At 33.2% G+C, this 26,184-nt stretch overlaps 5 protein-coding genes across 5 annotated transcripts; all 5 read right to left on the minus strand.

Annotated features, from left to right (window-relative positions):
- Window positions 1–1,527: 1,527 nt before the first annotated feature.
- On the minus strand, window positions 1,528–3,926 carry LOC116011219 (cytochrome P450 CYP72A219-like). The gene is made up of 5 exons (XM_031250753.1): window positions 3,596–3,926; window positions 3,076–3,296; window positions 2,736–2,980; window positions 2,256–2,640; window positions 1,528–2,189 (listed from the first exon to the last, which is right to left on the minus strand). Exons 1-5 carry the CDS (start codon window positions 3,867–3,869, stop codon window positions 1,764–1,766), a joined length of 1,551 nt encoding a protein of 516 aa, XP_031106613.1. The 5' UTR covers window positions 3,870–3,926; the 3' UTR covers window positions 1,528–1,763.
- Window positions 3,927–5,885: 1,959 nt separating this feature from the next.
- On the minus strand, window positions 5,886–8,431 carry LOC116011161 (cytochrome P450 CYP72A219-like). Its single transcript, XM_031250684.1, has 5 exons — window positions 8,092–8,431; window positions 7,512–7,729; window positions 7,154–7,398; window positions 6,652–7,036; window positions 5,886–6,458 (listed from the first exon to the last, which is right to left on the minus strand). The coding sequence occupies exons 1-5, from the start codon at window positions 8,369–8,371 to the stop codon at window positions 6,033–6,035; spliced, it is 1,554 nt and encodes a 517-aa protein (XP_031106544.1). The 5' UTR covers window positions 8,372–8,431; the 3' UTR covers window positions 5,886–6,032.
- A 2,338-nt stretch (window positions 8,432–10,769) lies between these two features.
- LOC116008512 (cytochrome P450 CYP72A219-like) lies at window positions 10,770–12,999 on the minus strand. Its single transcript, XM_031248690.1, has 5 exons — window positions 12,659–12,999; window positions 12,330–12,547; window positions 11,983–12,227; window positions 11,428–11,812; window positions 10,770–11,309 (listed from the first exon to the last, which is right to left on the minus strand). The coding sequence occupies exons 1-5, from the start codon at window positions 12,930–12,932 to the stop codon at window positions 10,884–10,886; spliced, it is 1,548 nt and encodes a 515-aa protein (XP_031104550.1). The 5' UTR covers window positions 12,933–12,999; the 3' UTR covers window positions 10,770–10,883.
- A 2,905-nt stretch (window positions 13,000–15,904) lies between these two features.
- Window positions 15,905–18,593, minus strand: LOC116011097 (cytochrome P450 CYP72A219-like). Its single transcript, XM_031250613.1, has 5 exons — window positions 18,317–18,593; window positions 17,351–17,568; window positions 17,019–17,263; window positions 16,419–16,803; window positions 15,905–16,330 (listed from the first exon to the last, which is right to left on the minus strand). The coding sequence occupies exons 1-5, from the start codon at window positions 18,591–18,593 to the stop codon at window positions 15,905–15,907; spliced, it is 1,551 nt and encodes a 516-aa protein (XP_031106473.1).
- A 4,415-nt stretch (window positions 18,594–23,008) lies between these two features.
- Window positions 23,009–25,642, minus strand: LOC116010137 (cytochrome P450 CYP72A219-like; the record flags this gene model as incomplete). The annotated part of the gene is made up of 5 exons (XM_031249407.1): window positions 23,009–23,656; window positions 23,828–24,215; window positions 24,544–24,785; window positions 24,904–25,121; window positions 25,255–25,642. Coding segments are annotated over 5 exons (1,671 nt in total), but the record flags the coding sequence as incomplete, so codon positions are not given.
- Between the last annotated feature and the right edge of the window lie 542 nt (window positions 25,643–26,184).

Raw genomic sequence — 26,184 nt, forward strand, 5'->3', positions numbered from 1 at the left:
GAAAGTGAAGAACTTTACTATGACATGTTTGTACGTGTGAGATGATGGTGGTCCATTTCTTCTTCCATCATTTTTTTGTCCTTCTCAACAAAACATTGCCCATTATAGGGTAAGCAGCCTACTACTACTAATAATTCAATTTGGTTCAATGCTTCCCTTTTTTGGATTTTTTTGGGGTTGTCATCACAAGCTACTCTTGTGGTTAGGGTTTAAAGAAGTGAAGTCATGCTTGCTTTTCAATTTTGCTTTGATGAAATATCTAGATTCTTTTTGAATACTATCAAATTTAATTTAATTTTGAACCGTTTAAATATTGAGTCAAAGTAAAACTTATGGTTTGAGTAGCACCCGATTGCATTCCCATATGAAAGGGGGTGAGTTCATTGGTTCAAGTCTCAATTGAAGCGATATTGACTCTTTGTGTTTCAGTAGGTTGAGAAATGAAACGTAAAAATTAGACTCTTATTTATTTTTATAATTACTTGTTCAGCTATTTGTTAGATCGATTTGATTGTATAAAGTTGGGCCTCAATGCATAACAATTTGTTATTAATCTTTCGACAATTGAGTTTATATAAATATTATAATCTCTGAAAATAAATAAAAATAAAAATTAATTTTACTTAAATGTCATTAGCCAAAAAATTGTGCCAAATAATTGAATAAGAAATACATTGGGCATTGCTTTCAAAAAGAAATACATTGGGCATTGGTGAACATAGATGATATATAAGCCAAATTACAAGGAAACCACCGACATGTGAGGCAAATTATACAGGCCATTGATGGCCAATTTATATCATGGACCAGGGTCCAAGTCCACAACTTTCACTCTTCAATCACCTCTGGAGTGGTCATTACAAAATCCTGCTAATACGATTTCTTAAAAATTGGATTCTAGTAAAATACCCAATTCATCATCTTCATCATTTCCTGTCAATTATACTCCGGATTGATGCTTGAACTTGCTTATCAATTTCCACCATTCTTCTGTTCTTATTAATAGGGACAAACCTGAAGGAGAAAAAACCAATTTAGGGATAATTGAAGGATGTGTCCCTTCTCAAAAAGTCTAAACTGATAGTTAGATGGTACATTTATGTCTATGCATTGTATGTCAATACATCATCTCACATGTGCGGGTTGAATACTACTTTTTGATGGGCTCCAACCCATGACCTCTTCATAGAGTTGATTTTGGTACCAAAATTGAAAGATGTGTTCATAGTTGAGTTTTACATTTATGTTTATAGAGAGAACCCTAAACCCTATATATCCTGAAATTATCAAGTAAAAAGTAGCCTGGTGCTGAAATGAGTAGAATTGATGTGTAATTCTATATCTGAATGCAATGCAATTACTAAATGCTGAGCTGCTTCTTTAATGATTTAGCTAAGAAATCAAACATCAATGTTATAGTGCCAAATTGCCAAGGATTAGTGAATAGTAAACCCACAATCTCTGCAAAAGTATCACTATTCAAAGCTGCTGCTAAAAGAAGGAAGAAAGAAAGAACGAAACGCGATGTTTGACTTGAGTTATTTAAAGCAAGTTCCATTATTTAAGACATGATATGGTGCAAAAGTCACAATAATGCAAGATGAAGTTTGCTTGTTCTTTAGCTAACAAATCACATAGCAATATAGCCTGGAAGTGGCAAACATGCGTAGATGCACAGTTAAGATCCTTCAAACTAAGGATTTCTGTTATGTTCATAACTGATGTATTAATGTATAGGATTAATCATGTCTGCAGCTATGGTTTTACAGTCTCTGCAGAATGAGGGGAGCGCCGTGCTGAGGGTGAACGGTTACTATTGCGAATGGAGCGTGAGCATAGGACGGAGACAGTTCAAAGGAGAAGCGCTGCAAGATCATAGCCAGAGCCATTTTTGCTTCTAACATCGCGAAGTTTTGTCCAATGCATACTCGAGGCCCCCATGAGAAAGGGAAGAAGCATATTTTCCCCTCGGTTGCCTTTGACACTCCTTCGCTGAATCTCTCCGGGTTGAACTCTTTTGCATTTTCGCCCCAAATCTCCTTGTCGTGGTGTAATAGAATCGTTGGTAGAAACAGCAACACTCCAGCTGGTAGATGTAATTCTCCCAATTTAGTGTCCTTATGGACCCTTCGGCCTGTTGTTGCCAACGGTGGGTATAGCCTCAAAGATTCGAGCAAAATCATTGTCACCTGTACATATTAGAACATGTCAATGAACTTTACAATTTTTACAGTCCAAGTTTACAAAGAACTTACAATTTTTAGCTTATTCAATCCATCGAGGTCTGGTTTATTCTTCCCAAAGAGCTGCAAAACCTCCTCTCTCGCTCTCGCCTGCCAATCTTGATTCATGCTCAGCAAAATCATAGTCCAGACAAGCACCACAGAGGTGGTCTCTTGCCCAGCAAAATAGAAAAGCTTGCACTCATCAATCACTTCTGATATTGTCATCCCGAAATCCTTATTTCCATGTTCTTCGATTTCTCTAGAATTGGACTCCAACAATATCCCCAATAGATCCTCCTTACTGGCCTCCCCGGCCTCCATTGCCTTCAATCTTTTATTAATTATGCCCCTTATCGACGTTTGAACTATGTTCTCTATTTCATACATTCTTTTGTTCCTTTTAGTTGGCAAAAACCTAGGAATAATCATATTTGCTTTAGTTAATAAAAGTAAAACCAGACATACATTTAGGCAAAGACTGTGCTAAACTGGGGAAGGACTTGATCTTACCTCGACCCCGGGATATAAATTGAGCGCGACATTTCCATTACATGCTCAGCTTGTTCTCTTTGAAGTTCGAATATCTTTTGCCCTTCTTCATAGCTACTACCAAACGCTGTGCGTGAAATCACTTCACTAGTCATTTTCTCGAGGAAAGGCCACACATTAACCTCTCCTGATCCTCCCTCTGGGATAACATTGTCCCATTTAGCCAACATCTCAGTGCAGCTCATGTAGAATGCTGGTAGCATATGCTACATGAAAAAGATCAGAATTCCTTAATCAGAATACATATCTATTTATGTTAAAAGCAAAATCTCAAAATCACACAAGGGAATTAGCTAGGAACCTTTAATTTCTCAGAATGGAAGGCAGGATTGATGAGTTTTCTATGTTTGGCCCATTTGTCTTCCTCAAGGGATACTAGTCCTTGAGCCAACAACTTGGTCTGTGGATTGGGGTGAAGGATCTTCTGAAAAACATCATATTTTGCATAGATTTCCTTTACAAGTTCAGTATCAGTGACTATTACCATAGGACTTGGCCCAAGCCACATAAAGCAATTCTCACCTGCAAGTTAATTGCCATTTCTACCATGTTACTTTTGACAGACTACAAGCAACACGTGGACAATGCCTAACTTTGATACCAAATTGAAGCATATGGTCCATCTCAAAGTTAGATTGCTACACATAGACAATCTCTAACTTTGATACCAATATCAAATTGAAGTATGTGGTCCATCTCAACTAAAAATTTAAGCTGATAGTTGGATTGCACATTTATGTTTATATATTATTGGATCAACACAACTATAATCCATCCTATATATCTACTGAACCAGAGAGTAGAGGATTTGGGTAAAATACCATATTTGATGATGGAGTCAAGAATGAAAGGCATGATTCTTGGGATTGTATCATCTGAGAGATTGATGGGTCTGGACTTGGCTTCAGTGATGCTGCTGATTAGGTCTGGCAGGTTTCCATAAGGGGCCCTGTAAGGGCTCCCCTTAAGACCTTGTTCTCTAAGGCACTTCTCCAAACTCCTTGGCTTAAACCAAGCCCACTTCAACAGTCTCCATACATAATATGAACACACTGAGACTACTGCAAACCATATGCCAATTGTTGTACTGGACATAGTCTCAGGTTCTGTCTTCTTCAAATCCTAGAATTAATGGAGTTCTGTTTAGCTTTGTGCCTTCTTTAATGTCTGTCTGTGTGTACAGCTATATATAATTATTCCCTTCTTGTCATCCACAAGTACTGCCACAGTGCCCCACACAAATCAAATTTTAATTGCATTATAGAACAGTTGGAAGATCTAATTGACCTTATTTCAATTTTATATTAACTATAATTATTTTTATATAACTAATGTGTAATTCTACCTATACTAAAATTCTATATTCTCATTTTTCTACTCCCTAATACTCCCTCGTCCCATTTTATGTGTCTGGTTCGGTTAACGACGTTTGACTGAAATTATTATTATTATTTTTTAATGACTGAAATTATTTTTAATTCAATTTTTCTTAATATTAAGTTTAGTATTAATATATAAAATTTATATATATAGAAACTACACTAAAAGTACTATTAAACACAAAAAATCAAATTTAAAAACAAGTAAAAAATAATAAAGAAAATAAACAAATAAGAAAGAGTTTTTGACTCATATGAATAGTAAATATGACAGATAAAATGAGACAGAGGGAGTATATGACATGCTTTTGATTGCTTAATATAAGGGGGCCATAATTTTATCAATTACTTTTTTTTTTCCTCTAATAAACTTTGAATGTACAGAGTAAAAGTTGGGAATAAATTTTTGGAATCCAAATAATATTTTTGAATTAATTTATAATAAAAATGATTAATTCATACAAAAGATCAATCATGTCAACAAATACTTTCTTTCTTTTTTTTCTTTTTTTTTTGGGTCCTCCTAATGTTGTCGTGGATAATAATTGCTTGGTACACTAAGTCAATATGTCACTATCTAGTAGGTGGGAATTGGGAAACATGCATGGGAGTACTCGTCCACGGTACACTCGATGTAATAATAATTCGTTCATCGATTATTCAAATTTTATGACTTTAATCTCCAATTTTTTAATTTACTTAATTTCATCCTTAATTATATAATTTTTTACCTAAATTAATCTTTTGACTACATCAAAATAATCCTAAGCAAGTTGACAAGACAATATAAAAGAAAAATAATTTTGATATTTTTTTCTTGAATTAAGAATAATGTTGTAATATTGCAATCAAATCATATCAAAAGTATTCTAAAATATTACATGCATTCAACATGAATGAGTATTATATATACTGAAAGCATCTTCTAACATAAACTAACCCCAGCAAACATATTATTTTTCCAAGATGTTTTTGTACTCATTCATTGACTATTTATTTTTTAAAGAATAAATAAATAAATCCCAAAAGAAAATACAAAATGTACTTGTCGCACATGATGTATGTACGAGACTATCGATGCCCAATAGCTTCGCCAATTAACTTTAGCTCTTGTTCGAAGAAAGTTACGTGCGAAAATAAAGGCATCGACGTAACTCTCCTATTTTATTAGCCATTTAATAGTTTTGACTTTTATTTCCTAATAAATTCATTAATATTTTTGAACATAGAATTGTACATTAAAATATGTTGAACATACTAACATCCCGACTTTAGCCCGTGGACAACTAAAGCCCGTGTGTTTTTTCTGTTGAGGGGTAGAAACAAATGGGCTAAAACACATTGGCCTTGTTTGGTTAGTAGCGGATCCGTCAATTGTTTTCAGCGTTTTGACTAAAAACCTTGTTTGGTTAATGGCGGTTTGGAGCAGCGGATTTGCTCCAAACCGCAAAGTTACAAAACACTAACGCCCTTATATAATATTAAAAAAAAATTAAACCTTATAGTTTGCCCAGCCTCAAGGCTCCATTCCCCACTTATTCCACGGATGTGGGATAAATGGGGAAACAAAGGGCCTCACCCCCACCCCTCCTCCCTTTTTTTTTTTTTCTTTTTTTTTTTTTGTTTTTGTTTTTTAATTTTAAAACATTATTATTATTGTTATTATTTATTATTTATTATTTATTGTTATATATATATATATACCATTTTGGTCATTTTACGTTTTAATCGCTAATCTAAACAGCTAATTTTACCAAAACATCTTTTTACAAACCGCTAATACAATCCACTGGTCAAACCGACTAATACAATCCGCTATTTGATAACCGCTAACACAATCCGCTACCGCTAAAATCTAACCGCTGATAAAACAAGCCCATTACAACTTGTGGAAAACCAGGGGAGCACCATATTGGGGATGAATAGTGATGACAGTGGTGGGAGAGTGGGCATATGATGGAGAGAGCTCGAAGGTGAAGCGTTGCAGTATCATAGCTAGCGCCAATTTACTCTCAAGCATTGTAAAGTTTAGGCCGATGCATATTCGCGGTCCACCGCCAAATGGGAGGAAGGCTAGCTGTCCATTAGTCACTTTTGAAACTCCTTCGCTGAATCTCTCTGGCTTGAACTCCTTTGCATCGTTGCCCCATAATTCTTCATCATGATGCAATAAGATAATTGGTATTGAGATTAGAACCCCCGAAGGTAATGATAGATTCCCAAGTTTAGTTTCTTCATTTGTCCTCCTGTTTATGGTTGGTCCTGGTGGGTACAATCTCAATGACTCGTTTAAAATCATCGGCACCTGTATTTCCAACAAAAATGCTTAAATTAGAGGCTATTGAAATATGTTAATTTGTACTGGTGACTTTTGTACACTATAGATACTACTCCGACAAGTATAAATAGTTGTGCCCAATACAAAAATACACCAAATCAGTACCTTATTAGCTTCAATTTTGCAAGTAACTAAACAATAATTTTGCTGGATTACTTACGATTTTCATACGATTTAATCCTTCAAGAGTGGGTTTATCTCTGCCAAACAGCTGCAAAACCTCTTCTCTGGCTCGCGTTTGCCATTCTTGATGCCTACTCAACAAGACCATAGTCCAGACAAGTAACACAGCGCTGGTCTCTTGCCCAGCAAAATAGAATAGCTTGCACTCTTCAATCACCTCATTGATAGTCATTCCAAAATCCTTGTTTTCATGTTGTTTGATTTCTTTAAAATTGGAGTCCAGTAAAATGCCCAATAGATCATCCTTAGCAGCTTCTCCAGCTTCCATTGCCTTCACTCTCCTGTCAACTATATCCCCAATTGATGCTTGAACTTGCCTGTCAATTTCCACCATTCTCCTGTTCTTCTTAGTAGGAATAAACCTGCAGTAGAAAAAAAAAAACCAGTTTAATCTTATCACTGCGCCAAAAGATATAGTTATTCTGGTCGGCCACCAGGTGCTAGACTTGGCCCTTCAGGCATCCCGACACTTATGTTACCTCCATCCCGGGATATAAATTGAGCGTGACGTCTCGATTACATGCCCTGCTTGTTCCATTTGGAGCTTAAATATCTTCCTTCCTTCTTCGTAGTTACTCCCAAAAGCTGTCCGCGAAATGGCATCACAGGTCAATTGCTGAAGGTGAGGCCACACATCTATCTCTGAACATCCTTCCTCAGCCATAACCTTCTCCCATTTGCCCAACATCTCAGCACAACTCGTGTAGAAAGCCGGGAACATATGCTATATATAATATGTTTGACATTCAAAGTAGCAACAACTACATAATTAAGAAGCCTGAGAGAGATATATGTTATACTAGGTAGCAGTAAATGATAAAAAAAAAAAGAAGGAACCTTTATCTTTTCAACATGGAAGGCGGGATTAATGATTTTTCTGTGTTTATTCCATTTATCTTCTTCAGAGGCAGCTAGTCCTTCAGCCAATAATTTGGTCAGGGGACTGAAACGCGGCTTCTGATAGACAGTATACTTATTTAAGACCTCCTTTATAAGCTCAGGGTCCTTGATGAACACCATTGGGTTTGGCCCAAGCCATATAAAGCAATTCTTACCTGCAATTTTAATTTGTTTCGTTTTTGCTTATAGCTCTGTTTGGTAAATAATCACCTATCAGTCAATTTTGACTTATTTGACCATTATTAGTTGTTTGGTTAATAAGTTTTTGTAACTCTAAAATACTAAAATTCAAAAGATACTCAATGCACCTTTTCAATTAACTTTGTGAGAAAAGAAATTATACCAAACAGCTTTCAGCAAATAGCTAATTTTACTAAACAACTTTCTACAATGAGCTAATGTTATCAACTAATCGTACTTTCTAACTCAATCGGCTAACAACCATTTACCAAAGAGTCATATATGAACAATTATTATACTGGATCTGAAGAAATTAAAGATGGTGAAACAAGCGTACCATATTCTTGAATGGAATCAATGAAGTAAGGAACAATTCTTGAGGCTATGTCATCTGAAAGATTATTCAATGGCGGCTTGGACTTGGCTTCTTTCAGGGACTTGTTCAGCTCTCTTAGATCTCCAAACAAGAAACGATAAGAATTCCCCTTGAAGCCCTGCTGTCTGAGGCATTTCTCTAGTTTTCTGGGTTTCAGCCATGCCCAGTTCAAAGCTCTCCAGGAAAGTAGAAAGATAACTACTGCAAATGGAAAAGCTAAAAGGGCATGAACAATCTCCATCTCAGTGGACAAAAAATGGATACTATTCAATTCTAGCTTCTTCCAACTTTATGTGCAATATATATTTATGTTGATCGATAAAGAAGGGCTCAAATAATATCTCTACAAGATTGTGTGGCAGAAGGGGCCAGTCAGTGGTGGAAACGAGTCCAAACGTTTATTTAATCATTTCTGCTACAGTGCGACTTTGCCCGAACGTGACTAAAATTGTGACAGAGATATATAGATACGGAGTATATTTTTTGAAACCGACAGAGACTTAAAACATATCATTTTTTTTTTTTTATTTCTTTCCCCTTTTTTTTTTTGAATGCTTTAAACATGTTCATTTCTGGTACAGTGTGGGCGAAAGTGATTTGTTTGTATTTGTTTTTTCAATCTTTAAAAGCAACCCCGGAGTTTTTTGCTTAGATTTTTTATTTTTATTTTTGCTTATTTTTTTTTAAATACTCATAATTCTTTACAAATTAGTATATATTCCATGGTGTCATTTTCATTTTTGGTCCTACTATTATTGTGGAATTGCCAATTTTAGTCCACTTCATTAATTTTTGCCACATTGCGGCCAGTCTTATTTAGTCATTGCCACTTTTAGTCCACCGTTAAAATTTTTGTCAAATGGCCGTCCAAAACATGGGTATTTTTTGTCTTTTCATGCTTTGGTCATCTCCTTGACCCTTTGCAGTGGTTTTCCTTACACATTTTCGTCCAATGAAGAGGTCCGACAAAAGTCATGGCTTTGTAATGTGGCTCACATGGCTTTCATCTGACCTCTTCATTGGATGAAAATGTGTAAGGAAAACCACTACAAAGGGTCAAGGAGATTACCAAAGCATGAAAAGACCAAAAATATCCCTGCTTTGGACGACTCTTTGACGAAAATTTTAACGGTGGACTAAAAGTGGCAAAGACTAAATAAGAATGGCTGCAATGTGGCAAAAATTAATGAAGTGGACTAAAATTGGTAATGCCACAATAACAATACGACCAAAAATGAAAATGACTCTATTCTATGCTTTATCAATCTTTTCCAACCTAATAATTAATGTCCCCATTACCGATGTTCAATCTAGTGACCACACATTTAGAATGATGACAGAAGTGCCATCGGGCTTAAAAAAACATTTGCTCTTGCAAATTGATTTTTTTTTTTAATCTCTCATCTCTTATCTTCTTGGGTTAGGAAGAAGAAAAATTGGGTTGAGAATTTCGATTACTTCAATTTTATTGCATCTTTTTATTGTGGTATGCAAAAGAAATTGTTTTGAGATGTATAAATTGAAAGAGTGATATAAATGAAGAGTGGGTAGTATAGGAATGAATTGAGAGTATGATGAAAATCATTTGGTATTTATATAAAATAAAAACTGTTTTTTTTTAATATGCAAAAATTAGTGCACCGGAGGGAAATCACTTGTTCAAAAATCAATATTTCCATTTGTGAAAACCATTCCATTAGTTGATTGAAAAAACTTCTATTTGGGATGCTTTTATAGTCCTAGCTTGCCAATACTTTTTTTTTTTTTTTTTAATAATGGTTTATAACGATAAACTATCAAATTTGAACTATAATCAACAATTCATGGTTTGTCAAAATAAAAAACTTTAATTGTAACCATAGTCTATCTTTTTCAAACTTTAACTATAACCGTATGTGTCTTTATGATTTAAGGTTGTTTCGCATCATGTATGATTTGATTTTAAATTTTCAATTAAATTGAATTGAGACCACCTCTACTTAAAATAGTTATTTTTAAAAACAAAAATGTCAAAATAGTAACGGAATTAAACACGAAAATATATTTGAACCACTAAACTTTAAAAATTAAAGTGTAATTAACACCCAAACACCTAAAATCTGTGCAATCAAATCAATTTGCATGTTGTTGATTTTTTAATAATTTAATTAATTGTCATATGATGTGGCATTTTTAAAACATGTAATGCTCACGTGTTTTACAAATAATCAATAGTGTTCTTCCCCATAGTCAACAAGTATTCTTCATCGTAGCCAACAAGCAGCTTTGCCACTGCCGACCATCCTTACCACCATAATCAACCATCTTTGCCACCACCAAGTATTTAGCTCAAATTCGAAAATTTCTTAACTTTGCTACCAACAATCAAGCTATCAATCCACTTCGTTGTTCTTCGTCGTCTCCTTCATATGCCTTAGTTTCAGAGATGAAGATTTCTTCATCTCAGAGGTCTGAGATGAAGGTGTTGGATTTCCAAGTATAATATAAAGCATGGGATATATATAGGATATACATAAGCACATTCACTTTACAGTATTCATACTATTCAAAATAATACTAATACACCATTTAAGGTTCTGAGTCAAGAAGGTATTCGGAGTATTGTGATCTCTAAAACCACTATGAAACAAAAGGGAAGGTTGGAGATGGAAATGGTATACTAATTTCACATAAGTTGGTAATTTGATAACCAAAGTTATAAAAGTTGTATAATCCTTCAAGCCTGAATATATATGTGATATTCCTAAATTTAACTACAGTTTGCGCAGCACAAGCGGAGCGCCGTACTGAGGCTGCAGAGTTATGACAGTGGTGGGGGCATGTGTGTACGATGGGGAGAGCTCAAAAGAGTAATGCTGCAAAATCATGGCCATTACCAATTTTGCTTCAAGCATTGTGAAGTTTAGCCCAACACATATTCGAGGTCCTCCGCCAAAGGGGAGGAACGTTAGCTGTCCTTTAGTTGCTTTTGACACTCCTTCACTGAATCTTTCTGGCTTGAACTCGTTTGCGTCATCGCCCCATATCTTCTTGTCGTGGTGAATTAAGATCAACGGCATTGAGATAATAACTCCGGGGGGAAGTGTTAAGTCCCCTAGCTTAGTTTCTTGTTTAGTCATTCGAGCTAGTGACACTGCAGGTGAATATAGCCTCAAAGATTCGTTTAAAATCATTGTCACCTGTTTTTAACCATGTACATATTTAGTGTGGAGATTCAAAAAACTGATAGTTAAACTATACATTTATGTTTTATAATATTATATGCACTAAATATACCAAATTGTTTAATGCACTTACAATTTTCAGACGATTTAATCCATCAATATCTGGTTTATCTTTGCCATATAGTTGGAAAACCTCTTCTCTAGCTCTTGTTTGCCATTCTTGATGCCTACTCAACAAGATCATAGTCCAAACAAGCAACACAGAGGTGGTCTCTTGTCCAGCAAAATAGAACAACTTGCACTCTTCAATCACCTCTCCAGTGGTCATTCCAAAATCCCTATTTCCATGTTTTTCAATTTCTTTAAAATTGGATTCTAATAATATGCCCAATAGATCATCCTTACTACCCTCCCCTGCTTTCATTGCTTTCACTCTCTTGTCAATTATACACCTAATTGATGCTTGAACTTGCTTCTCAATATCCTTCATTCTTCTGTTCCTCTTAGTTGGTAAGAATCTGCATCATCAATAACTCACTAACTTAAAAAAACCAAAACTTCAATTATCAAGCTAAAAACATAAAAACAGCTCTGATCTGACATATCCAAAAACATTTAATAGCTTTAGGACTGAGGTGTAATCCTTTAATTCCTTTTAAAATATAAAAGTGATCGAATTTAACTTTACCTCCATCCCGGGATATATATAGAGCGAGTAACTTCTATTACATGCTCGGCTTGTTCCTTTTGGAGTTCAAATATCTTCCTTCCTTCTTCATAGTTGCTCCCAAATGCGGTTCGCGAAATTGCATCACTGCTCAACTGTTGAAGGTGAGGCCACACATCTACCTCGGCTAAACCTTGGTTGTCCATCTTCTTTTCCCATTCGCCCAACATTTCGATACAGCTCAAGTAGAAAGCCGGTATCATATGCTATATTTTAAGAAAATTGTAAAACCAAACTTATGATCAATTCGTTAGTTCATCGTTTTAGGGCAAAAGCAAAATGAAATGATACTAGGGAAAAAACCAAACCTTTAATTTCTCCATATGAAAGGCTGGATTGATGATTCTTCTGTGTTTGGACCACTTATCTTCTTCATAAGATACAACTCCTTGGGCTAACAATTTGGTGAGGGGATTGGAAGGAGGCTTCTGAAACACAGTATGCTTAGTTAAGACATCCCTTATGAGTTCAGATTCCTTGATGAATAGCAGTGGGATTGGCCCAAGCCATATAAACGAATTCTCACCTACATATGTTAATTTCCTTTCCAGTTAGATAACTGTCAGTCTTTTCTATTATAGAGACAGTTCTGACTCTTCAAGTGAGGCTATTTTAAAGCTAAGATTGTGAAACTTACCATTTTTGTGGATGGCATCAATGAAGAAAGGAAGTATTCTTGGGGATATGTCATCTGAGAGATTCATTGGCTTTGACTCGGCTTCTTTGATGCTCTTGGTTAGGTGTTTGAGGTCCCCAAAGATGAAGTTATATTTGTTCCCCTTAAGGCCCTGTTGTCTCAGGCACTTCTGCAACTTTCTTGGCCTAAACCATGCCCAGTTCAGCACTCTCCACAGGTATACCAAGAAAACAACAGCAAAAGAAACAGCTGCCAGACCAAACACCATCTCCATCTGGACTGTACTTGTGTATGTTCTGCAAAAATGTTTGTAGAAATTCTCCTTCTTAGTTTCTGTATGATTGAAGAGGACAGGGCCTGAGATATATTTATATACACACACAACCTGTAGAAGCTGACCCACATTTATCAAAAGCTACTCACCAATTTTATTTATTTATTTATTTTTTAATGAATTATATATGTGGGTTGCTTAATTTTTGAAGTCTTTTTTATTTTTTTATTTTAGGTACTATTGACTTTGTTACAATGTAGTATATGTCCATATAGATTTGTACAAAGAGTCATTGCCTCAATATTTGTTGCCCTATTGGGGTTCAAACCCAGTCACAATTATACCAGTGACCATAAGACCAGGGGATTGGGGGAGTAATACCCTTTTATTTTTTATTTTTGGAAACATATGGAAGGGGGAGACCCCAAAGCCGACACTATCTATCGGTTCTCAAGAAAACACTTGTCCTTCACAAAATTCTCCATCACTTCACGTGGAGATTCTTGAACTCGATTCAATCACACCGCTCTCAAACCGCAAAGCTTAGCAAATGAGTGATGATATCTTAAATAATTGTCTGTGTCATATATTGAAAGTGTAGTTAATAGTTATGAGTATTGTATTTGGACGATTTTGATTTATAAAATTACACTTACTTTTATTTTACCTCATTATATCAAATATAATACTCCGTATATATCTAACTCTTTCACTCTGTCGGTGACTATTACAACGAGCACTAAAGAATATTCGCTTCATTGTTAATTTCATATAATATTAGTGTGTATTATTTAATTAATTATTACATTAATTTTTACGAAAATATTTGATTAAATTATGACGATGACGGTTAATTATGAATAATGATAAATAAATATATTTTTTTATTTAACTTCATGCGAGAATATATTATTAAAGAGTGAATATTAAGAGGAAACAACATTTTTTTTAAAAAGAATTTCAAAGAAACCCAAGGTAAAACCAGTTTCTCAAAATCTTCACAACCAAGAAAGAAAGAAAATATTGTCAAAAAAAGAAAGAAAGAAAGAAAGAAAGAAAATGCCAAAAGCAACAAAAGAAATGCAAAAAACACAAAAACAAAAACAAAACAAAAAAAAAGAAGAAAATTTTTGGATTTATCCAAAAGGTATCACTATTAAGCCATCTCATAAGAGAACCAACGAATGAATGATCCAAAATGTGTCGCTCCTAACAGAACAAACCGTTGAAATTATCATACTTTGCACAATTGCACATAATAATCTGTGTTTTATATGCCATTATTCCTCTGTATGTCTCGATCCGGCCTTTTAATTAAAGAACAATATTTAAGAAAACATTGCTGTATTTTATTTTTACTATGTGATGTTTTGTTAGCTTTCGTTGTTCTTCTCTTGAGTAAAAAGAAAAATGCTATGTGTACTCCAATTTTTTATCCTCACATAAAATTTTTATACATTTGCGTTGAGATTCACATAAAAAATGTAATTTATCAGTGTTTGTTATATTAGAGAGTAAAATTTAGGGTGTAAGATTTGAGAGTCTACGGTAGAAATCTGAGTAAAATTATTTTATCATAACATGTGGCAGTAGTGTTTCTGTGGCGTGACATCAACCTTCTAGAATTATAAATGCATGTGGACAGAAGTCAACGACAAAAACAATAGATGTTTTAAGTAATTGTTGAGTTGCGTGATGGACATTATAATGGCTGATTTATTAATGAATTTTGGTCCTCAATTATATTTAGCGTATATGCAATATAGTTCATGATTTTTAATTTGATCAGATTTGACCCCTCAATCTTTCTAACTTTGATCAATTTTGTCATTTCATTATTTTTCTAGTTAAAATCCATTTAAGGCCGGGATAATTTCAAAATTAGCATAGTATATACTCCTTAATTAGCATATAGTAATCATAATAAAAAACCTCATTTTTATTAAGAATAATATATTATTAAGAATAATATATACACTTTGATTACCATAATTATTCGGATTCACGGACGTCATAATTAGCATAATTATTGAGAAAAGTAGTTATGAACAGATACTACATTGTAATAGAGTCGGTAGTATTAAAAAAAATATTAATTAAGAATAATATATACTCCTTAATTAACATATAGTAATCATAATAAAAAACCTCATTTTTATTGAAATTAATGGTAAATTTTCCGTGCCCATATAGAAAATTAAACATACAGATGTTACGGTGGGTAATTAAAGAAAAATAAAAACACACATATTACATCCATAATTAAAGAAAATTAAACATACACATATTACGTCCATATTACCAACTTGTATTTAACACTTTAATAATCTTACGATGGTAATTAAACATAGAGATTTCTTTCATTTGATTATAGTATATTTTTGTTTCTTAAAATAATATCAATTAGTCCTGATCTTATTTCTATTTTTTTTTTAGACTTTTCCTAATATAATTTTTAAGTAATCAATTTTTGAACTAACACTAATATACAATTTTGACATAAAGATATATATCCTAAAAGGAGGGTGGACGTGGAAACTTGAGAGTGTGTACCTAGTAATATTCATTTTTTTATTTTTTTTTTGTAACGAGAGAATAATCCGCAAACATTATTAATGGTATACATTGGGTAATACTCAATACTTTGTTGGGATGATATGCTGCATATGCATCCTTATATATAGTCTATAAGATGAAAAAAGCCCAATTTAAATAAGAATAATTTGCGCAAACAAGCATAAGGGAGGAGATTTATAATACTCAAACCATTATTATTATTATTTTTTATTGCAAAAATAAAATAAAATAATGGTTTGAGTGTTTGACAATATAATTGTTTAAAACAAAAAACACCAACCTTTTAAGAGCCATAGGCACTAGACAATGTCTTTAATTTGGTCTGTTCCTAAGACGAACATTTTCAGAATGATATTGAAAAACAGTAGAAGTCTGAATATATTTGATAGTCCTACTTACAGTTTGTGCAACAGAAGCGGAGCTCCATATTGAGGTTGCACAGTTATAACGGCGGTGGGGGCATGTGTGTACGAAGGGGAGAGCTCAAAAGAGTAACGCTGTAAAATCATGGCCATTACCAGTTTTGCTTCGATCATTGCGAAGTTTAGCCCAACACATATTCGAGGTCCTCCACCAAAGGGAAAGAAAGTTAGTTGTCCTTCAGTTGCCCTTGACACTCCTTCACTGAATCTCTCCGGTTTGAACTCTTTTGCATCCTCGCCCCATATCTTTTCATCGTGATGAATTAACATCATTGGCATTAAGATTAGAACCTCCGGGGGAAGCATTAGGTCTCCTAGCCTAGTTTCATGTTTTGTCTGTCGAGTCATTGATATCGAAGGTGGGTATAGTCTGAAAGATTCATTTAGAATCATTGTCACCTGTTTTTGGCCATATACATGTTTAGTATGGAGATTCAAAAAGTTGATAATGGAATGTGTACCAAATTAAATTGTTTAGTGTACTTACAATTTTCATATGATTTAATCCGTTGATATCTGGTTTATCTTTACCGAATAGTCGAAAAACCTCTTCTCTAGCTCTTGTTTGCCATTCTTGATGCCTACTCAACAAGATTATAGTCCAAACAAGCAACACAGAGGTGGTCTCTTGACCAGCAAAATAAAACAACTTGCACTCTTCAATCACTTCTCCCGTGGTCATTCCAAAATCACTATTTCCATGTTTTTCAATTTCTTTAAAATTTGATTCCAATAATATGCCCAATAGATCATCCTTACTACCTTCCCCTGCTTTCATTGCCTTCACTCTCTTGTCAATTATACACCTAATTGATGCATGAACCTGCTTCACAATTTCCTTCATTCTTCTGTTCTTCCTAGTTGGTAAGAACCTGCACCAATAATTCATCAACTCAATAGAGAACCACAACTACTTTATTATCAAGAGGAACATAAAATTAAAGCTAACCGGATGACATAATTCAATTGCTGGTTGGCCAATTCAAAAAGAGTTTATAACTTTATTTCGCTAGCTAACAACAATAGCAAATTAAAGTGATATATAAGGCCCTTCTGAATTGGAGTACGTGCAATTCTTTAATTTTACCTCAATCCTGGTATATATATAGACTCCAAAACTTGTACCCTATGCTGGATTTGCTCCTTTTGGAGTTCAAATATCTTTCTTCCTTCTTCATAGTTACTTCCGAATGCAGTTCTTGAAATTGCATCACCGCTCAGGTGTTGAAGGTGAGGCCACACATCCACCTCGGCTAAACCTTGCTCACCCACTTTCTTCTCCCATTCGCCCAACATTTCAATACAGCTCATGTAGAAAGCTGGTACCATATGCTGCACTTATTATGAATTCATTATTTTTAATTAGAACGTACAAAATTAAAGCAAAATGAAAGGAAACTTGGGAAGAAACTAACCAACCTTTAACTTCTCCATATGAAAAGCAGGATTGATGATTCTTCTATGTTTGGACCATTTTTCTTCTTCGTAAGTTGCAACTCCTTGGACTAGCAGTTTGGTCAGCGGATTGTAAGTAGGCTTATGATACACAGTGTACTTAGTTAAGACTTCCTTTATGAGTTCAGGTTCCTTGATGAGTACCATTGGGTTTGTCCCATGCCATACAAACGAATTCTCACCTTCCATGAAAAACAAAGCTTTGTATTTTCTTACAATATAATAATTGTAGTCAATAACTCTAAACATATATAATTCAAATCTCTTGATTTAAGTATTAATTAGTGACTGTAATATTCAAACACCCTTTTATATTCTAAACTATTTGTTTGAAGAGTTTAATTTTGAACTTTTACGTAGATATTTTTATACATTATATTTTTAAAAACCATGTTATGTTGTTCATTTTTAAATAATTTGTGCACAAACTCAACAAGTTTGGGTTAAAAATTATAATTGTTATAAAATACAAATGTTTGACGATATCAATTTATCAAACTTTAATTTACAAGTTTTTAAATATTCTATGCATAATAGGGTATATCTGTGTAGTGTTATGACACATCTGTTATCATTTCAAATATGTAGTCATATATCGAATCTTGGGTGGGGACATTGATTATTTGGGCTGAAATATTAAAAAAAAAAAAAAAGTATAGAACAAATACATTATGTAAATAACCATGAGTGTTTCAAAAAAAAAAAAATTGGTATACTTGTCAAGAAATACAATTTTTTTTTCACTAAATTTAAATGTTTGGATATAATTATTGCCACAAGACTTGTGTGTGTTCCAAAATTCATTATATCTAATCAGTTCCCTAATTCGCAATATCAATATTAGATTTCTAACAATTTAGAAACGGATTCGAGCCAAATAATAGTGAATCTTGAAATCAGCCCACACAAAAGATAGATTGTGAAACATACCATTTCTTTGGATGGCATCAACATAGAAAGGAATGACTCTTGGGGATATGTCATCTGATGAGAGATTCATTGGCTTGGACATAGCTTCTTTGTTGCTCTTGGATAGCTGTTTGAGGTCCCCAAAGACGAAATTATATTTGTTCCCCTTTAGGCCCTGCTGTCTGAGGCACTTCTCTAATTTTCTTGGCCTAAACCATGCCCAGTTCACAACTGTCCATAGGTACACCATGAAAACAACAGCAAAAGAAACAGCTGCCATACCAAACACCATCTCCATCTTTGTTCCAGAAATGTTTCTAGTAATTCTCTTCTTACTTTCTGTATAATTGAAGAGGCAGGGTCTGAGATTTGTTTATATAGGGGTGGATTCTCAAATCTCAGTGCAGAAATTTTTTGAAAAGCGTGGACAAATACTATATACATATTAGTGTAAATGCTTAAATTAAGGTGAACTTTTACTTTATTGGTGTAAAAGTCAAAAGTATGACATATAGACATATAATAAATGCAGATTTTTTTTAGATTGTGTGAACAAAATAGAGAAGATTTTGTGGATAAGCCAAAAAAAGAAAAAACTACAATGTACTTGCCCTTTTTAATTAGAAATTAATTTTTCCCTATCTTTTCAAATTACACAATACTGTACACATACGGTATATTTACGTTATATTTGATATTATATAATTATTTTACTTTTTTTTTTTTAAATAAAGACTCCTATTTGTACTCTTTTATTAATTCTTGTTCGGTTGTTCCGTTGCTTCAGCCGGTAATTGTCGTTCTAATTTTATTGAGAAAATATAAAGAGAATAATGAACTTCTTTATTAAATTTTGGCTCAAATATAGGATTTAAATAGGTGTCATAATTTATTCTAACTAATTAGAATTTTAATATTACATAGAATATTATGTAAATTTAATATAGGGGTGGATTCTCAATGCAGAAATATTTTGAAAAGTGTGGACAAATATTATATACATATTACACGTTATGCTGTAAATGCTTAAATTAAGGTGAATTTTTACTTTGTTGGTGTAAAAGTCAAAAGTAACGCATATAGACATGCAATAAATGCAGAATTTTTTTTTAGAAAGTGTGAACAAAATAGGGAAGATTTTGGGGACAAGCCAAAAAAAGAAAAAACTACAATGTACTCGCCGTTTTTAACTAAAAGTTAATTTTTCCATATCTTTTCAAATTAAACAATACTATACACATACGGGATATTTACGTTATATTTGATATTATATAATTTTTTTTTATTAATAAAGACTCCTATTTGTACCCTTTTATTAATTCTTGTTCGGTTGTTCCGTTGCTTCAGCCGGTCATTGTCGTTCTAATTTTATTGAGAAAATATTAAGAGAATAATGAACTTCTTTATTAAATTTCGACTCAAATATAGGATTTAAATATGTGTCATAATTTATTCTAACTAATTAGAATTTTAATATTACATAGAATATTATGTAAATTTAATATAGGGGTGGATTCTCAATGCCATTTTTTTTGAAAAGTGTGGATAAATACTATATACATATTACATGTTATGCTGTAAATGTTTAAATTAAGGTGAATTTTCACTTTGTCGGTGGAAAAGTCAAAAGTAACACATGTAGACATGCAATAAATGCAAATTTTTTCTGGAAAGTGTGAACGAAATAGGAAAATTTTTGGGGACAAGCCAAAAAAGAAAAAACTACAATATACTTGCCCTTTTTAATTAGAAATTAATTTTTCCCTATCTTTTCAAATTACACAATACTGTACACATACGGTATATTTACGTTATATTTGATATTGTATAATTATTTTACTTTTTTTTTTAAATAAAGACTCCTATTTGTACTCTTTTATTAATTCTTATTCGGTTGTTCCGTTGCTTCAGCCGTTCATTGTCGTTCTAATTTTATTGAGAAAATATTAAGAGAATAATGAACTTCTTTATTAAATTTTGGCTCAAATATAGGATTTAAATAGGTGTCATAATTTATTCTAACTAATTAGAATTTTAATATTACATAGAATATTATGTAAATTTAATATAAGGGTGGATTCTCAATGCATAAATATTTTGAAAAGTGTGGACAAATATTATATACATATTACACGTTATGCTGTAAATGCTTAAATTAAGGTGAATTTTTACTTTGTTGGTGTAAAAGTCAAAAGTAACGCATATAGACATGCAATAAATGCAGAAATTTTTTTTAGAAAGTGTGAACAAAATAGGGAAGATTTTGGGGACAAGCCAAAAAAAGAAAAAACTACAATGTACTCGCTGTTTTTAATTAAAAGTTAATTTTTCCCTATCTTTTCAAATTACACAATATTGTACACATACGGGATATTTACGTTATATTTCATATTATATAATTATTTTACTTTTTTTTTTTAATAAAGGCTCCTATTGGTACCCTTTTATTAATTCTTGTTCGGTTGTTCCGTTGCTTCAGCCTGTCATTGTTGTTCTAATTTTATTGAGAAAATATTAAGAGAATAATGAACTTCTTTATTAAATTTAGGCTCAAATATAGGATTTAAATAGGTGTGATAATTTATTCTACCTAATTAGAATTTTAATATTACATACAATATTATGTAAATTTAATATCGAGGTGGATTCTCAATGCAGAAATTTTTTGAAAAGTGTGGACAAATACTATATACATATTAGACGTTATGCTGGAAATGCTTAAATTAAGGTGAATTTTTACTTTGTCAGTGTAAAAGTCAAAAGTAACGCATGTAGACATGCAATAAATGCAATTTTTGTTGGAAAGTGTGAACGAAATAAGAAAATTTTTGGGGACAAGCCAAAAATGAAAAAATTACAATGTACTTGCCCTTTTTAATTAAAAATTAATTTTTCCCTATCTTTTCAAATTTCACAATACTGTACACATACGGTGTATTTACGTTATATATGATATTATATAATTATTTTACTTTTTTTTTTTTAAATAAAGACTCCTATGTGTACTCTTTTATTAATTCTTGTTCGGTTGTTCCGTTGCTTCAGCCGGTCATTGTTTGAGTTTATACAACTTTCCCATATATATTCACCTATAGCATTATTTGATTGAATTTTTAATATTTGATTACTAATTATGTTAATTTCTTTTAATATTTGCCTCACACCATTGGTTGTTCGCCTTTCATTATTAAAAGTTGCAAATTAAGGGTGTGTTTGGTTCATGGGTTTACACACTATGAATGTGAATTAAAAATTGAATACTATGAGTGTGCGCGGAAGAGTAGAGAAATGTAATAAATTAATAATAGGTTACCATAGACAAAAAGGATTATTGCATTTAACGATTTGAACTGTGAATCATTTGATTCAANAAATGCAGAAATTTTTTTTAGAAAGTGTGAACAAAATAGGGAAGATTTTGGGGACAAGCCAAAAAAAGAAAAAACTACAATGTACTCGCTGTTTTTAATTAAAAGTTAATTTTTCCCTATCTTTTCAAATTACACAATATTGTACACATACGGGATATTTACGTTATATTTCATATTATATAATTATTTTACTTTTTTTTTTTAATAAAGGCTCCTATTGGTACCCTTTTATTAATTCTTGTTCGGTTGTTCCGTTGCTTCAGCCTGTCATTGTTGTTCTAATTTTATTGAGAAAATATTAAGAGAATAATGAACTTCTTTATTAAATTTAGGCTCAAATATAGGATTTAAATAGGTGTGATAATTTATTCTACCTAATTAGAATTTTAATATTACATACAATATTATGTAAATTTAATATCGAGGTGGATTCTCAATGCAGAAATTTTTTGAAAAGTGTGGACAAATACTATATACATATTAGACGTTATGCTGGAAATGCTTAAATTAAGGTGAATTTTTACTTTGTCAGTGTAAAAGTCAAAAGTAACGCATGTAGACATGCAATAAATGCAATTTTTGTTGGAAAGTGTGAACGAAATAAGAAAATTTTTGGGGACAAGCCAAAAATGAAAAAATTACAATGTACTTGCCCTTTTTAATTAAAAATTAATTTTTCCCTATCTTTTCAAATTTCACAATACTGTACACATACGGTGTATTTACGTTATATATGATATTATATAATTATTTTACTTTTTTTTTTTTAAATAAAGACTCCTATGTGTACTCTTTTATTAATTCTTGTTCGGTTGTTCCGTTGCTTCAGCCGGTCATTGTTTGAGTTTATACAACTTTCCCATATATATTCACCTATAGCATTATTTGATTGAATTTTTAATATTTGATTACTAATTATGTTAATTTCTTTTAATATTTGCCTCACACCATTGGTTGTTCGCCTTTCATTATTAAAAGTTGCAAATTAAGGGTGTGTTTGGTTCATGGGTTTACACACTATGAATGTGAATTAAAAATTGAATACTATGAGTGTGCGCGGAAGAGTAGAGAAATGTAATAAATTAATAATAGGTTACCATAGACAAAAAGGATTATTGCATTTAACGATTTGAACTGTGAATCATTTGATTCAAATTACGGTTCACTAATATAAAAATTCTAATCTTGTTTTTTTTTTTTTTTTTTTTTTAATGAGGAGGAAAATTCATAGTGGCTATTCGAAATTTAAGTTATTGAGTTGAACTAACTTTTGACCAAGTTTAGAAAGAAACAAGGATTAAATTACTTGAATCTTCATGCATAGTAAGAATGCTAACATCAATTGATATTTATTTAATTACATAATTAGAACACAAGAAATACAATTATTTAAATATATTAAAGATAATGATAGTCCCAGATGTATAATACATAAGCTGGTAAGCATAGTACAAGTACTCTGAGATAAAACACGCACTCAAGATTCAAGAAGCTAAGCTAAGCTTAAGCAGTATTTTCAAAAGCAACTTTATTTAGTATTCATACAAACCTTAATCTAATTGTTCTCTAGTTTTCTCAGAATTAACTGAGCGCCATACTGAGGTATGAGAGCCATTCCAGCTTGAGGAGCATGCGCATAAGACGGGGACAACTCGAAAGCATAGCCCCGTAGGATCATAGCCAATGTCATCTTGGCCTCTAACATGGCGAAGTTCAGTCCGATGCAAATCCGAGGTCCCCACCCGAATGGGAAGAAGCATAACTTCCCTTTCGTTGCTTTGCTAATCCCTTCGCTGAACCTCTCTGGCTTGAACTCCTTTGCATCTTCGCCCCACATTTCTTCATCATGATGCAGTACAATGACTGGGATGTGGATATGAATTCCGGCCGGTAAGGTTATGTTTCCCAGTTCGGCGTCTTGTTCAATAGCTCGAGTGAATAGAACTCCCGGTGGATACAACCTCAAAACCTCGTTCAGGATCATAGTTACCTAGACAAATTGGCAAGTTTATATATGGCTCTGATATGATTTTGTTTTTTTAAGTACTATTGACTCTGTTAGAACGTAGTATCTGTCCATAGCTACTGAACAGATATCTGATATGGCTATAATATGATAGATGCTGAAAGTTCAGAAGATGAGATGAGAAAGAATACTAACAATTTTGAGTTGGTTTAGCTTGTCGGAATCTGGTTCCTCAGTTGTGCCAATGACTTGTAAAACCTCTTGTCTAGCTCGTTCTTGCCAGTCCAAATGCTTACCTAGTAAGATCATGGTCCAGAGCAGTAAAGTTGAGGTTGTCTCAAGCCCGGCTAAGTAGAATAGCTTGCACTCCTCAACTATTTCGTCTATACTCATTCCGTAGCTCTTACTTCTATGCTGTTGGATTTCAGTGAGGTTTGATTCCAGCATTATGCCCAACAAGTCATCATTTCTTGATCCCCCTGCCTCAATTGCCCTCATTCTTTTATCAATCATTCCTAGTACTAATGATCTCACTTCGTTAAAGATGTGCTTCATCCTCCTGTTCCTTTTGGTTGGCAGAAAGCTATATATACAGAGAAAGGAATACAAAATCAAGATTCAAGAATCCATGAGTCTATTGGGACAACCAGTCAAGTTGATTAGATTGTTGACTAGGTAACTAGAATGGTACAAATACGTTCGACTCTCACTAGGAGTAGCCTATTGGCCTTCTTTATTTGAGCCACTTAGTTATATCTCCTTGTCATTCTCTGCTGATTAGGGTCACAACGTAATGATTACCCTTGAATAGTGGTTAAGGGTTGTTCTGATTACTTAAAAAAAAGTTAAAAATCCAAGAAATCAAGAATCTATTGTTGAAAATTGCAGGATATGATTGATGGTGTGATTACCTTAAACCTGGAATGTTCAAGGAGCGTACTACTTGAATAGTAAGCACTCCTTGTTCTTCTTGAAGTTCAAATATCTTTTTTCCTTCATCATAGTTACTGCCAAAGGCTGCTCTTGAAATCCCATCAGCTGTGAGTGTTCTGAGATAAGGCCAAACATCCAACTCCGATCCTTCTGCGCCCACAAGTTTTTCCCATTTGCTTAGCATCTCCGAACAGCTCAAATAGAATGCTGGTACCATATTCTATATATGTGCAACAAAAACATAATCTGTATTATCAGTACCATTCAAGAACAGACCATTAAATATCTATCTGTTTAGCACAGTAAACCATGAATTTGATAGAATAAGAAATCACTACCTTCAGTTTTTCTGCGTGAAAAGCTGGATTAAGAAGTCTTCTGTGCTTAGCCCATTTATCTTTCTCAAATGATACCACTCCATAGGCTAGCAGTTTAGTCAGTGGGTTACTTGGAGTCTTCTGAAACACAGTGTGTTTGGAGAATATCTCCCTTATAAGTTCAGGGTCCATGATGAAGACCTCTGGTTCTGGCCCCTTCCAGATAAAAGCATTCTTGCCTGCCAATAAAAACACAACATACACCAATAAGAAACAACCTTAAATTAATCAAAATTCTCAAACTAACCCCACAGAAATTCTTGATAACTAGATATACATGAGAGAGGAGGAATTGAAAACGTTAGTTCTTACCATAATTCTTGATAGTTTTGTGAAGGGATGGCAAAACTCTAGGAAATATTTCATTGGTGAAACTGATAGGCTTGGAATTGGCTTCTTCAATCAACTTGAGAGTCTCTTTGTAGTCCCCGAATGGCGGCCGGTACGAGTTTCCATTGAAACCCTCTTGTCTGAGTCTCTTCTCCAACTTCTTTGGCTCAAACCATAACCAGCTCAAGGTTTTCCAGGCCAAATAAGCCAAGAAAAGTGCTGAACAAAGTATTGCAATGCTAAAGCTGCTCATCATATTCAGTATTTCTACTAAAATTGCCCAAATCCCAACTCTATGTATAGTTTGATGAATAAAAAAGAAGACAATAAAGTAGTAGTGACCCAACTCTATATATAGTACAGTTGATGATTAAAAAGGAATACAATAAAGCCGAAGTGACCCAACTCTATATATATACAGTTGATGAAATAAAGTAGAAGTTTCTCTCTTGTTTCCCTTTCGCCTTATCCGACTTTTCTTTCTTTGTGTGGGGATAAAGCTAACTTTGGCAGTAAAGTCAAAGGAGTCAAAGGATCTATGACTATATTCTTGCTTTGTGTGGGGAGAAAGCTAACACGTGTTTGCATTGTTTTAACGAGCAGTAGATATCAGCCAATTATATTTTGACATGTCAGGTAGCTTGGATGGATTTGGCTGAGCATCCACACTTGTGAATGTTATGGGATTTTTGCAAATTAAAAAAATCAAGGCAAAATTACACTTTTCATTCTAAGTTATAGGGTAATTGTTGAATTCTTCTCTAAGTATTAATCATACTCACTTTTCGTCTTCAATTTATCATTGAGTTTGCACTTTTCGTCCCTTTACTAATAAAATATTAGAAACAGAATTTGCAATTTTAGTTTAACTTAGAGACGAAAAGTAAGCACGAAAGGACGAAAAATATAACG

The sequence above is a fragment of the Ipomoea triloba genome, chromosome 2, assembly GCF_003576645.1.
Source record: "Ipomoea triloba cultivar NCNSP0323 chromosome 2, ASM357664v1".
Classification (NCBI taxonomy): domain Eukaryota; kingdom Viridiplantae; phylum Streptophyta; class Magnoliopsida; order Solanales; family Convolvulaceae; genus Ipomoea; species Ipomoea triloba.

Excerpts from the sequence above, each read along its gene's own strand:
- LOC116011219 (XM_031250753.1), bottom strand. The coding sequence starts at position 3,869 with ATGTCCAGTACAACAATTGGCATATGGTTTGCAGTAGTCTCAGTGTGT. Across the intron at positions 3,297-3,595 it reads TGACTCCATCATCAAATATG|GTGAGAATTGCTTTATGTGG; the intron begins GTATTTTACCCA and ends ATTAACTTGCAG. Across the intron at positions 2,190-2,255 it reads GATTGAATAAGCTAAAAATT|GTGACAATGATTTTGCTCGA; the intron begins GTAAGTTCTTTG and ends TAATATGTACAG.
- LOC116011161 (XM_031250684.1), bottom strand. The coding sequence starts at position 8,371 with ATGGAGATTGTTCATGCCCTTTTAGCTTTTCCATTTGCAGTAGTTATC. Across the intron at positions 7,730-8,091 it reads TGATTCCATTCAAGAATATG|GTAAGAATTGCTTTATATGG; the intron begins GTACGCTTGTTT and ends TTAAAATTGCAG. Across the intron at positions 7,037-7,153 it reads ATTTATATCCCGGGATGGAG|GTTTATTCCTACTAAGAAGA; the intron begins GTAACATAAGTG and ends TTTCTACTGCAG.
- LOC116008512 (XM_031248690.1), bottom strand. The coding sequence starts at position 12,932 with ATGGAGATGGTGTTTGGTCTGGCAGCTGTTTCTTTTGCTGTTGTTTTC. Across the intron at positions 12,548-12,658 it reads TGATGCCATCCACAAAAATG|GTGAGAATTCGTTTATATGG; the intron begins GTAAGTTTCACA and ends TAACATATGTAG. Across the intron at positions 12,228-12,329 it reads TTCATATGGAGAAATTAAAG|CATATGATACCGGCTTTCTA; the intron begins GTTTGGTTTTTT and ends CTTAAAATATAG.
- LOC116011097 (XM_031250613.1), bottom strand. The coding sequence starts at position 18,593 with ATGGAGATGGTGTTTGGTATGGCAGCTGTTTCTTTTGCTGTTGTTTTC. Across the intron at positions 17,264-17,350 it reads TTCATATGGAGAAGTTAAAG|CATATGGTACCAGCTTTCTA; the intron begins GTTGGTTAGTTT and ends TAATAAGTGCAG. Across the intron at positions 16,804-17,018 it reads ATATATATACCAGGATTGAG|GTTCTTACCAACTAGGAAGA; the intron begins GTAAAATTAAAG and ends TTATTGGTGCAG.